Raw genomic sequence first — 12,667 nt, forward strand, 5'->3', positions numbered from 1 at the left:
ATTATAATTTATTACAGTATGTGGCAAGCAGTGAAATCAGTGGAATTTGCCCTAACTTCAAGATCAAATCTTTTCATTGATAAAACGCTTTTTGCAGATAGAAGTGCTGAAGACCTTAGCAGATGAATTTTGCTTTTTCTTCCCCTAGGACATTGCAATACTAAAATGACAAAACCTGATCCATAAGCTCTGATTGTTCTTCATTTTCTGCATGACATTGTTTCATACATTCCAAAAGTGAATCCTGGTGTTCTCATTTCTGTTGAAGTATTTTCCAGGTTTTATTTGGTATAAATAGAATAGAACTAAGTAAATACAAGGTAAAATATTCTGTCACCACTTGCACCCTCTTTAGCCATATATCAGTGCAAACTGACTTAGATCCATTGACATAAAGGGGCTAATCTCATTTACAGCAACTGAATATCTGTCTACTGTTCTCAGTGGAGCTGTATAGATAAAAGGGCAGATACAATCTTGCTCATTTAGTTCAGATCTTCAGTTCTGCCAGTTTCAGGTATTCAAAAGGCATGAGCCAAACAACCAGGAGCTTGTGATAAGATGAAGAATAATCATATTTTAAAATAGGAATTATTATTTTTATTTCTTTTATTTCTTCTTCTGGGCTTTGAAATTTTAGTGGTTAAGGTATGTTGCATTTCAAACTCCTTTGTTCAGCAGAGAATTAAAAGCTTAATTTCAAAACGAAAGGGCAAATCCCTGTGCATCCAATGATTCCAGAAACCAATGTAATAACAAAACTGTTGCTAACATTAGCTGGAATCAAACTGTTACAGTGGGTAACTGTAGACCTTCATCAATGTCTTTGTTACATCTTTTCTCTTTTTCACTGCAGCATTGTCTTGTAATAAAATAGACCCTCAGTAGTTCATTCTTAATGGAGACCCACTGTCAGTTAATGGCATTAGTAAATTACTGAACAGTGGCCAAATCCCAATGGCCTTATTCCCAGAAATCTTTTAGGTTGACAGGACCTTTGTATGAGTAACTTCAGTGAATTTTGGCCCTGGGTGAAGACCATAAAAACACCAGCTCACAAAAGACCAATGGAAACAAAGGCCCCCCAAACTGACAGTAAATGACAAATCATTAATTGACTGCAAATTGTGTATTTAAATTTAGAGCAATTTAGAGAACCATAGGATTTAGATGATATATTCTCTCCCTCAGGAGGTTTCATCCCCACCATGAATCCAGTACAAGCAAAACCAGTTTAAAAGTCTCCTGCCATGGGCACTGGCTCCCAGCTCCCCTTTCTCACAGAATTTGCAATGCCTGGCTGATCCTGATTCAACTGTATGTGTGTCCATACGTGGATTTGAGGAAAAAAGGGAGAAAGGGAGAAAAGGGGAGGGGGCAGGTGGGAGTAGAGAGAGAAAGAGAGATGAAAGAAAGAAAGAAAGGAAGAAAAAGAAAAGCAAGCAAGAAAGAAAGAAAAGCAAGAAAGAGAGAAAGAAAGAAAGGTCACTTCACTCATCCTGTTAAAAAAATGCCCACACCAACAATTGACTTGGCAGGATGGAAAAAAGAATCTCCATTGGGAAGACTGAACTGAGTGACGGCAGCAAGCAGCCAGGCAGGAATGCACCATGCAGGACCCCATGGCACACTGGAAAGGGGCTAGGAAAGGAAAAAAACCCTTCAGTTCCCATGTCACCTGGTGATCAGAGAGTACCTGTGCCCTGCTTAGACCTGTTGCGGACACAGCAGTTACTCAGGATTCTCCAAGGGCCACATGCTGCTTTCACCTCCATCAAGGTGTGTTTTGAGGCCCATGTGTGAGCGGTTATATCCCCTTGGTGCAGGTACCTGCACTGACAGTCCCTACAGGGAGGGCTGTAGAATGTAGCTGCACAGAATGGGGCAGTTTCTCAATGCCAATTAGATGGGTCACCTTCCTAGAGGCCCTGGAGAGCAGTCAGGCTCTATAGAGGAGGCTCAGATGGAGAGAAACCCAGCAGATGCTGAGGTTCCAGGCACAAAATCACCCTATCCGGGGTTGTGCTTAATTTTTTATTTTTAACAGCATGTACTTCTTTTTCTTGTTGTTAATAAACTGGGATTAAGGTTAGTGTCCCTCAAGTGCCTGTAGCTCTTAAGCTTTTAGCTCTGGGATACAGATTGCCTTATGCCACAAGCACTGCAGTAAATCCCACACCTCTAGCCCTCAGTAACTAATGGGGCACAAAGCCACAGTGCAGAACAACTTGAAATTCTTTATTTAGATTTCCTTTTGCAATGCCTTCTGTTCAGCTAAAATGGAGCCCTGAGAGGAATAAAAAAAAATCCTTATAAAATAAAAGCAAAAGAAAGATACATACTAAGAAGAAAATTCTCAGATCCAAAGATAGTCCCAGAATTAACCAGGATGGATAATTTGTGTCAGGGAGAAATTTAGCAGCTTGGTGGGTATGGAATCAGAGTGATAAAAGAAACAGAGACATGGAAACCTTTTTTATTCTAACAGGTGAATAGCCAAAGTACTCATAACGACCCTATAGATCATAGTAGGATGCAGAAAAATGTGGCATACTCAGATGTAAATTATAGTTGTATATGCTTCACTGATTGCTTCGTAAAGTTAAATGGCAGATATTTAGATTTCAGATGAGTTCTTCCTATTTCTTAGGAAGGAATTTTTTTAGGCAAAAGGCGTAAGATATCGCTGCCCTAGTAATAGGAAAATGTGCAGAAGCAGAGCATAGGTTGACAGGGTGGCTGGCTTCAGCAGCAGGTGAGGCTTTCCAGCATTTTCACTTCACTTTCTTCAGTACAACATGCTATGGTCCATTTCAGGGGTCGTCAGCATGTTGAAAACTGAGCCCTGACATGAGCACTGTTATCACCTACTAGAAACTGGAACTGAAGATTCACCAAAATCTATACTCAGCAACTGTTTATATTTTTCATTACTCAGTGCTCACTTTATAGGTATTGCTTGGCCTTTTCCTCAAAAGCATAACTTGCACTGTCCCAAAAAGAACGAGTTTTTCATCATTCCCTAAAGAATTTGTAGAGGAATTCTAAATTCCCTCATTTTTACACTGGGAATCTGTCCCAGATATTGTTTTGCTGAACCACAAAATTAGGACCAACTAGTAACAGTATGTTCAGGCACCAGCTGAGAGGAGCAGGAAGTGTGTGTAAGCTGTTGCACTACAGTCTCCCATCTGAGAGCCACGCAATGGCCTTGCACACCACAGAGGCTGCAAACAGAAGTGGAATATCTGGAATGACCCAGACAAGCAAAAAGGGAATAGTTTTGGTACTGTGGCATAGGGGCTTCATGAATGTGTCCGCTAATTGTCCCCTCTTCTGGGCAGGCATCTCCTGTTTTCATACACAAACTTATGCTCTACTCTTTCACCTGAAACTACACTTCATGGTTAGCGCCATGTTTATATTTACATCTCTGTGCCATAAGCCCCAAAGGACTATAAAATTACAAGAAATATTTGCCACGCCATTGACAGCAGTAACTGAGTGAAGAATTGCCAAATGGGAAATCCAAATTTGCAAACTCCGTTTTCTGGGCTGTTTGCCGAGTCTGTCTGGGCGCTACAGAGGTGACGCATAAAGTCTTCTCACAAAGGTGCCAATGAGCCAACTGCATCCCTGGCACAGCATCTTCCGACAAACTTATGAAGAAGAACTGCTACCAAGTCCAGAGGGAGATGCAAGCTGCTTTCTGAGCTTCCTTGGCAGCAACTCCATTTCCAAGTTGTGACTGTACTTTCTCCTTTTTACCAGACCAGTTGTTTGTGATATGCTATGGTCTTCGGCAGGATTTTTAAAAAGTGCAAAAATGACAGTGGGACATTGGTTTCCAAGTATAAACTTGGAAAAATATCCAGGGTAATTTAATTTCCCTAAGAAAAAAATAATATAGATACTCATTTGCTGCAACCCAGATATCATATGTTGCCACCAGTGTGGAAGAATCAAAATGCATGTGCTAGCTGCCAAGTGAAAAACATGCTCCTTATAACATAAAGGCCGTAGGGTTCATCTTTAAAGCTTCCTCTTTTCAAATTGTACTTCTTACCTATTGTCTCACAGCTAAATTTCTGTCTGTCAGTAATTTTTCAAAGCAAAAGAAAAAAATTGAAAAAATCCTCAATCTTCCACAGGGTCGCATGACCTATAACTTGCAAAATCCATTAGAAGACAGCCTTTTAGTAACCAAATTGTGTCATTTACAAATGCACAGCAGCCAGAAAGAGCACCATAAATTACAATTCTGTCACTATAAGGGACAATGGAAAGTGTGGGCAGGCTATTGCTATAAAGGAGGAAACCTAGGAGAGTGATAGAATTTAATTTGAATGGGGTTTTTTGCCTAATTTACTTCATATAATAGCAAAATCGGTACTTACAGGTTAGTTATTTTTTGGCTGTATATGGAAGACTTAGTAAGACTATCTAAGATTGTTTTTTTTAAAGTGTAGAAGAATAAAAACACTGAATTCAAGCCTTTGGAATTTTTTGTCTTCTTTATACATGAAGGAAAAAAGAATGTAAAATTTGCTTAGCATCTTTTCATACTATTTGAAAATTTATCTACTGTTGAGGCTTGAGCAAAGAATGGCGCCTAGGAAACTGGTGCAATAATGTCGTCATGGGGAGAAGAGCAAAGACTGTCACTCAGATGCTATGGGTTTATGCAGTTACTCTTTCTCTTTAACAAGGAGTTTATTGTTTGGAGAAAGTTTGTCTTGTTTAAAATTCTCAACATACATTTTTTTCCTAAACTCTAAAAATTACTAGTGTGTATCCCTCAGTACTTCCAATAGGCTTTGCAGGGAACCTAGAGGCATTCTTAAAGATATTTCTGAGAAGGGGAAAAAAAACCAAAAAACCAAAACCCAACAATTCTGAGATCTCTTTACAACTCTGTCCTAACTTTCAAATCTTGTTTTACATATATCATAGAGACATTATAGAAAGAATTCTAATTTTTAAAACTGTAGGCTACTTAAAGTATCTGTGAAATTATCTCAGAAAAGCTTTGTATTTCCACCATTCTGCACTGGGGCAGTGAAGCCAGTGAGCTGAGCAATTGCTACTAGAAAAATCAAATACATAAGAGGAAATGCAGTTAACACAATATTTCACATATGTTAATGCTTACAGTTCCATCAGTGTCAGCTTTATTTTCTACTTGATATACACCAAAGCTGGCACACAATTTTAACTGATGAGGTAATGTCATTTTTAATTTAAGGAGCCTTAAGCCGTCCACTTTAACTAGTGATATCATCTTTGCAGCTGTCTCATGGGACTTCGTGTAAACATAAGTAATGTGCCCTGGATGGTTTGGAGCAGAGTTGTTAAAAATGACATTGGTCATCATGAAGACATTTTTTTTCCTTTGATCTCTTTAAGAATGTCAGACACACTTTATTGTCCTGTCATTTTTAGCTCTTCCTTGTATATTAATATGCTTGGAACATTTCAGTGAGCTTAACAGTAGAATATAAAGGTCTAAACAAATTAATGGCAACATTTTAACGTCAGTCGCAGTAAGATAATGAAAAGTAAATGAGATTGTCTGGCTAACAGCAACTTGTTAACTGAAAGGGCAGTGTGGCTGAGACACAGAGACGCAGGGGCAGGGAAAAGCCTTTTACCGCTGTCTGAAAGAGACCCAGAGCACAACCTAGGATCCAAATGCCATCACCTTCTAGGAGAAGATTAAACTGATTCTACAGATTGAGTCTGCTCCTCCTTCCTGTCTGGGGTCAAGTGAAATCATCTGCTGATAAAACTTAAGAACAGACCTGTCTCTGCACCTGCAGCTTCTGCCTCCTGTGACTTTCATTCTTGTTTGTATTCCCTTGGCTGGTTCAGCACCACCAACCTGCTGGGCTCGCTCTCCTCAGCCCTTGGAAACCAAATCTGTCAGACCAGACTCCACGTATTGACATCTCTGGTGACAGAGGAACCCTAATGTATTGCTCAGAGGCTAATTTTTACTACCAATCATTATCGTATTATTTTATGCTTTTCCTTATACAGTCCTTAGGAGTGAAGGAAGCAACCAGGGAGGATTCAGCCCAGTCTGTCTAGTAATCACATGCTGTACAAGCATGAATATTAGAACGTGCACTTTTGATTCAAATACCTAAGCAAAGGTGATTTGCATTGAAACAATTTTTGTCTGAGAAAAGCCAAGTGGTGTAACTGACTTGTGGATTTTGTGATTTGCTACAAACTATTTGTCCAGATAACAAGGAAAATAACAGATTTTTCTACCACTGATCTGCAACATGGCAGAGTTTTGAACAAAATCTAATGTTTAGGGATTTATTTATTATTCTGTGGACATATGTTTGGAGGACAGCATATGGAAATCAAAGTATTGTTCATAAAGAGCTCCAGCCAAAAAGACATTTTTGAATTCATAACAGAACTTCACAGTTTGAAAAGAATGCTATGCATTATGTATTGATAACAACACTACACAGACAAAGGAACACAATTTAATAATACAGAATTGTGCTCATGAGATTTCCTTTTTTTTTTTTTCTTGTTAATTGGTTACTTTAGCTGACATTGTCTGCAAGCATAATGGACACCATTCTTCCTAATAGTTCCATGTTGCCAGATGATGTCTACAGACATAATGTAGTCCATTTTAATTATTTCATTTTGCTTACATCTTTCAGCATAATGCATTTTCCAAGCAAGCTAGCATTTTTCTTGATTATCTATGTTGTGTTATGGTTTCTAAATTAATTAGGTCTCCTTCTTTCCTGGAAGTTAAAAGTTTCTTCCTTCCATTTATCTACCAGGTATGATTATGTTGAAGTGATTGATGGAGATAATGCTGAAGGACGCTTATGGGGAAAGTACTGTGGAAAGATTGCTCCCCCTCCTTTAGTGTCTTCGGGACCATATCTTTTTATTAAATTTGTTTCCGACTATGAGACACATGGAGCAGGATTTTCTATCCGCTATGAAGTTTTCAAAAGAGGTGAGAAAAAATTCGTTGTTACATAGTTCATAACCTGTGATTTTTAGTTGCATCAGAAAGTTCACTATAATTCTTTGGAATGGGGGGAATGCATGAAAATGCTTGAAAGAGAAAATCTCTACTCCCCTAGTCATTCCAAGGTGGGGCATGTATTCAACGGGTGTAAATCATTATGAATCCAATGGGTCAGCTGCATCTGAGGGTTGACTCCTCTGTGTGAAATATGATAGTTTTCATCAGCTGTTTGTTTCATCCATCTTAAAACCATTAGCCTTTTTCTTTTTTTTTTTTAAATAATAATTACTCTATGGTTTACAATGTTACTGCCTTAACAGCACTGTAACCTTCTGAGTCCCTGACTTATTTTGGTTAGTGTTTTGCTCTGCATTCCCAAGAGATGGCTCTGGGTTTGGAAAGGACCAGAGTACACATGGGCACCAGATGATGTTGCTGTTGCTTTCACAAATCATGTTTGGGAGGTAAAGGAGAGATGAAGCTCACACTGCTCACAGGCATGACCTGCTAGATGCTTGTGCCAGGAATTCTGTGCTAGTGACCACAATTAGCTGTATGGGCCACAGAGAAAGCGCAGAGAAACAGTGAAAGATTAACTAGATATATAGACACTCCCTCTTTTATATCACTTTCTGAGTCGATAGCTAGAAGGTCTGTAAGGTCATTTTTTTAGCATGCATCTTCCCTATAGCTGGATTAAGAGTTGGATTACTAATTCAAGTATTCCATTCCTTGAGAACACAGGACCAAAACTCTTAATATATATTAAGACAATAAGATTAATTTTATAGAAAAAAAAATTGACTTTAATATCAATGTTTAGGGTAATATTCACAAAAGCAGCTCAGAACTCAAAATTTCCAGTGCACATCACTCCTGGTCTATGCCCCGTTTCCAGAACCAGTTCAAATCCCTTTTATGCACCTAAACCAGAGCCAGATTTTCAGCTGTGTTCAGCACACACACTTGATGGCAGCTGTACTCTTAATGAGGAGAAGCTCAGTAGTGAAGTCTCTTTTCTATTGCTATTGCTTCTCTGTACAATGCTAATTGGGGCCACAGACCTCTTGTTCACCATCTTCCCTGTCTGCAAATCCACTCTTGACTCCCAGAAATTCTTTTGCTGACCTTCAGGGTCACATTTTTTGAAAGAATTCAGCATCCAAATGACACCAAGCTTTCCTGAAAAAATATCTCTATTTGTTTTGGTGTCCTTAGGAGGTAAACTCTTGAAGCTGTGTTCTGATGTTTCGCAGTGCTTATATATGCACTACCATCTTTCATAAAGAAGAAGGCTGAAACACAAAATGAAGTGAAAGAATGACCTGTGAAACAATCTATTTTAGTAACTGAGCATTTTAAAGAAAAAAAGGTTTTATTTATTTCCTAATAGTGTAGTGGCAACTCAGAGCTCTGACAGGAACACTGTTTATTTCCTTGTATGGTCATTTACATCTCTCAAAGATACACATTTACAATGTTAAGATGGCATTATGAATGTGATTTTACACACACGGAAGTCAGGAAACTCGAAATTACGGCTCCCAGAGCAACTTTAGCTCAAGTTCATTCAACTCAAACTGTATATTAAGGCAGGAAAGTTATCACCACGCAGTGTTAGAAAATGCCGTGTGTACACAAAGGATACAGGTTATCGTTGCTGTGGGAACACAGCCCTTTTTAAGTTCTGAATAAATGCATATATGCTATTCCAATTTTGCATTTTAATATCTGTACCAAGTAAAGCTGACCAGTTCACCCTGTTGCGCAGGTGAAGCTCAGCTGCTCACACTAGACAAGTGTGTTTGTTTAGCATATTCACAACTTGTCTCATCATTTCCCAGGTATGAGAAGCATGATCCCAAGCCAAGGGTCCTGTGGTGCTGAGCTGAAGGCTGAGCTTCATTCCTGCACACAGTATATTTTTCCCCATTATTCATATGAGAGTAGTTCTAGTCTTTGAAAAGGAAAAACTGCATTATGCTACCTGTGTTCTAAGCTGGATGCTTAAAATGTGGCACACCATGGAAATTGTAAGGAGAGACCATCACACATAATAACCATGATAAAGGAAGTATGGGCTTTGAGAACAGGAGCTGCCTTTACTTCTCATTCAGCTCCTTTGCCAGAAAGACACTGAAGAAGTTGAATGCAGGATTAAAAGATGAAAGCCATTTGGCCCAACGTTTAGCCCATGTGAAATAGCATAATTTTGGCTTCAGCAGACAGCCTGTTGTAGGATGGATGAGTGACTTATTCACTAGAAAAGAATCCACATGGTTCACATTTAACATTCCTAACTTTAGTCAACTAAATTTATGGTGTAAACTGAAAGAAAAGAAAGTGTCAACCAAGAAGGCAAATGATTTTCTGGCTTGGTGACACCCACAGATAGCAGATGAAATTAGCCCCAGTGTCATCTCTTTCTTTGCTCTCTCAGTTGCCTCCTCTCTTTCTTTCCTTCAGCTCATACCTCTTGCACACATGTAGTTTCTCCACTTCAGAAGTATCAATTTTGTCAGGCCTCTGCTGGAACCTCTTCTGCCAGTTTTCCATGCAGATTGCCCCACAGAGTTTCTCGTAGCCTTAGTGCTGATTTAATTCCTGCTTCACAGTGTCAATAAAGGGTCAAAATCTGTGGAGGGCATTTTAGTGAGCTCTTGTGAAAACAGTTTCTGTTTCTTGCACCAGATTGACTCAAACATGTTTAAAATAAAGCAAGCTGGTACTGAGATACCACATGTGACTGTAAGGAGCCTGACGATTGTGCACTCTCAGAGCCAGGATCTGGCTGTATTTAATAAAGCAATAATGATCCTGGCTTACATTTTATATTGCATCTTTTATTGGATTCCAAGAGGAGTATAGAGCACTTTATACTATGAATGGCATAGCAAAGTTATTTTATCCTGGAACAGCAGCTACTGGTGGGAGTGCGGAGCAACACCAGAATATAACCCTCCCATACATGACAAGGAGACAAGGGAATGACAGGGAGAGAAGAGAAATATCCGACTAATGTGTAAGAGGGTGATTTAATTATAGGCAAAATGTAATTTCCCAAATTGGAATGGGTCAGGTTACATGGGCATCAATATCCACATCTTCCAAAATATGCCATGAAGTGTTCTGAATATTGATGTGATAGCTCAAGCATTTCCCATCAGTATATACTGAAGGACAAAAATACCTGAACTGACTAAATTCATTCAACCCCCTCTCTTGCATGCTGAATTTAGCTGGGAGGTGGCCAAATCTGTGGGGGGTAATATTTTTGGCACATTCACAAGGAAAACATTTTCTACAGTGAAATAAGAGTATTCATATATGCAACAAGCCAGACTGTTTTCCTTCAATGATCTGTGTTAAGCATTGGAAATCCTCTAAGGCTCCTGACTACAATTTCTAGGCATCCTCATCCAAATTAAAACCTCACACACGTCATCCTCTAGCACAGACCTTTCTGTTGCAAGCAAACTATGCTCTCCGTGTCCTTCCTCTACTCCATGTCTGAAGACCTTCATCTGAGTTATCCTACTCAGACTCCCCAGGTCAGCTGCTATTCACCAATGCTCCAAGTCCTGTAAATCACTCTCCATTAAATTTGGAGTGTCAGAAGGCAGAGCGGGGTACCTGTGCTGACCTTGTAGGAAGATGCGTGGGCAGTGCCTGCAGCTGACTTCTGAGCACACCTGCAGGTGTGGGATCCACAGAGAGGATTCCTGAGGGACCTAAATAAAGGAGAAATGTGATATTCACAAAGACAAATCCAGTGACCTGGCCTTTTATACCCTTACGTCTTTACTGCCACTTTCCTGCTCCACCAAGAGCACTGTTTGGAGCATCCCATTATGCCATGCTGGGGATATCAGGGAAAGCTGGTGTGTCAACATTGACATTAGGTGACTTCTAGCAAGACTGCCTGTAATCACACAGTTTATCATGCCAGCACTAGCAGCAACATTTTACTGGTGCACCTGTGTCAACACCACTCAGAATGAGTCACTCACCCTCTGTACATGTACGAATTACCTTTCACATTTAGTTTGTCAGGGAGGCATAGGTCACATCTGGCAGAGGTACTGAGTCAGTGCTCCAGGAATCTGAAACCACTACTCCCTCTACTGAATTCACCCACCCGCTTTTGTGAAAAATTCTATTTCACCAATAAAAGCCTGTCAGCCATAAGATTTAAAGATTTGAGCTTGAAGGGGCTATAATTATTTCTCTAGGGCTCTGTCGAGATTTCTGCAGCTTACACTTTCATTGTTCCCACATGACTTTGTATTTGTCATAATTTTTTCTAGAGCTGGTACAAGTTTTCATATTGTTCCATACAAATTGAAAATTGAAGATCAGACAGTATATACGAATTGGGCTTTAAAACCTGACTATCAATAATAGGAACAAGCTGGATGAATGATTAATGCAGCGATTAAAATGAGGTGTTTCATTGAAAAGCCACCTTTGCTGCTGGAGAGACAATACAACCTAATTTGTTTCCCAGCTAACTACTTTGCTTAGTAACATAGTGTTAACCCAGTTGATTTTTCTCCTTCTCCTACAGGACCTGAATGTTCCAGAAACTTTACTTCCTCAAGTGGAGTGATAAAGTCCCCTGGATTCCCTGAAAAATATCCCAACAGCCTTGAATGCACTTATATTATCTTTGCACCAAAGATGTCAGAGATTATACTGGAATTTGAAAGCTTTGAGCTAGAACCTGACTCAAATACTCCAGGGGGAGCATTCTGTCGCTATGACCGATTGGAAATCTGGGATGGATTCCCCGATGGTAAGAGAAAAATGGATTGTGATATGCATAACCATTACTATGTGGTGGGCTGCAAGGCATAGTCCCATTTTTTTAGATGTCATACTAGAAAGGTCCTTGCTTGATTTATGTGAAGGGAGTTGAATTAAAGAGAAATTGGGAAAATGTTCTGTAAATTCATTCAGTAAAACATATCACAGTGTGAATGATTTTTTTTTTTAATGAAATATGCTCAAGCTTGAACAGTTGGCTTGGTGGAAATCTCTGTGTTCAGTCAGTATATGTGATGAACCTCCTACACTAAAACAAAGTAAATATAAGCCTTAGAATGGGTCCCCAAATTTTCACAGCTAACACATGAGTATAGTCCAGACATTTCCAACAAATTGCAGAAATTGGACTTCAGGTACTGATCCTCTGACTTGTGGAGGAACTGCGTTACAGACCAGCTGTCAAAGCAGAGAATTTCTTTGCCAGAGAAAGCGTGGTGTCCATACAATTGAAATCATGGTGACGAAATGATTAACCAGGTCAGTAAGCAGTCACTGAGTTATTCATTCAGGTTGCTTCGGCGACTGGGCACTGCAGGGTTCCTCCATTACAATGCTCTCTCTTCCAGCAGTATAAGCAAATCCAAAGGTTTTATCTTAATTTGTTAATTTATAATCTCTGATTAGCTGGGCACATGTGTCAGGGTGGGTGTGCTGGGTACCCTTCTGGAACGTCTCTGCCATCTCAGTAATTTTCCACTTAGTTGTTGACCACACTTGACCTTATGCACAGTCACTAAGTGCATAGCTAGATATCAGCTAAGCCTATAGAGCCAGAGCCCTCATTTCACCCTCTGCCCAGTCTCATAACCCTGTTTCACACTGAGACTG

General features: G+C 39.6%; 1 protein-coding gene across 3 annotated transcripts in view; it reads left to right on the forward strand.

Moving 5' to 3' along the window:
• Positions 1-12,667, forward strand: part of NRP1 (neuropilin 1) — a 114,282-nt gene that overhangs the window by 39,776 nt on the left and 61,839 nt on the right. For all 3 annotated transcript variants that reach the window (XM_017820204.1, XM_017820203.1, XM_017820205.1), the window contains exons 4-5: positions 6,816-6,997; positions 11,580-11,807. In XM_017820204.1, coding sequence (XP_017675693.1) covers positions 6,816-6,997; positions 11,580-11,807 — 410 coding nt within the window. The remainder of the gene's footprint in view (positions 1-6,815; positions 6,998-11,579; positions 11,808-12,667) is intronic.

The sequence above is a fragment of the Lepidothrix coronata genome, unplaced genomic scaffold (assembly GCF_001604755.1).
Source record: "Lepidothrix coronata isolate B3197 unplaced genomic scaffold, Lepidothrix_coronata-1.0 Scaffold80, whole genome shotgun sequence".
Taxonomy (NCBI): domain Eukaryota; kingdom Metazoa; phylum Chordata; class Aves; order Passeriformes; family Pipridae; genus Lepidothrix; species Lepidothrix coronata.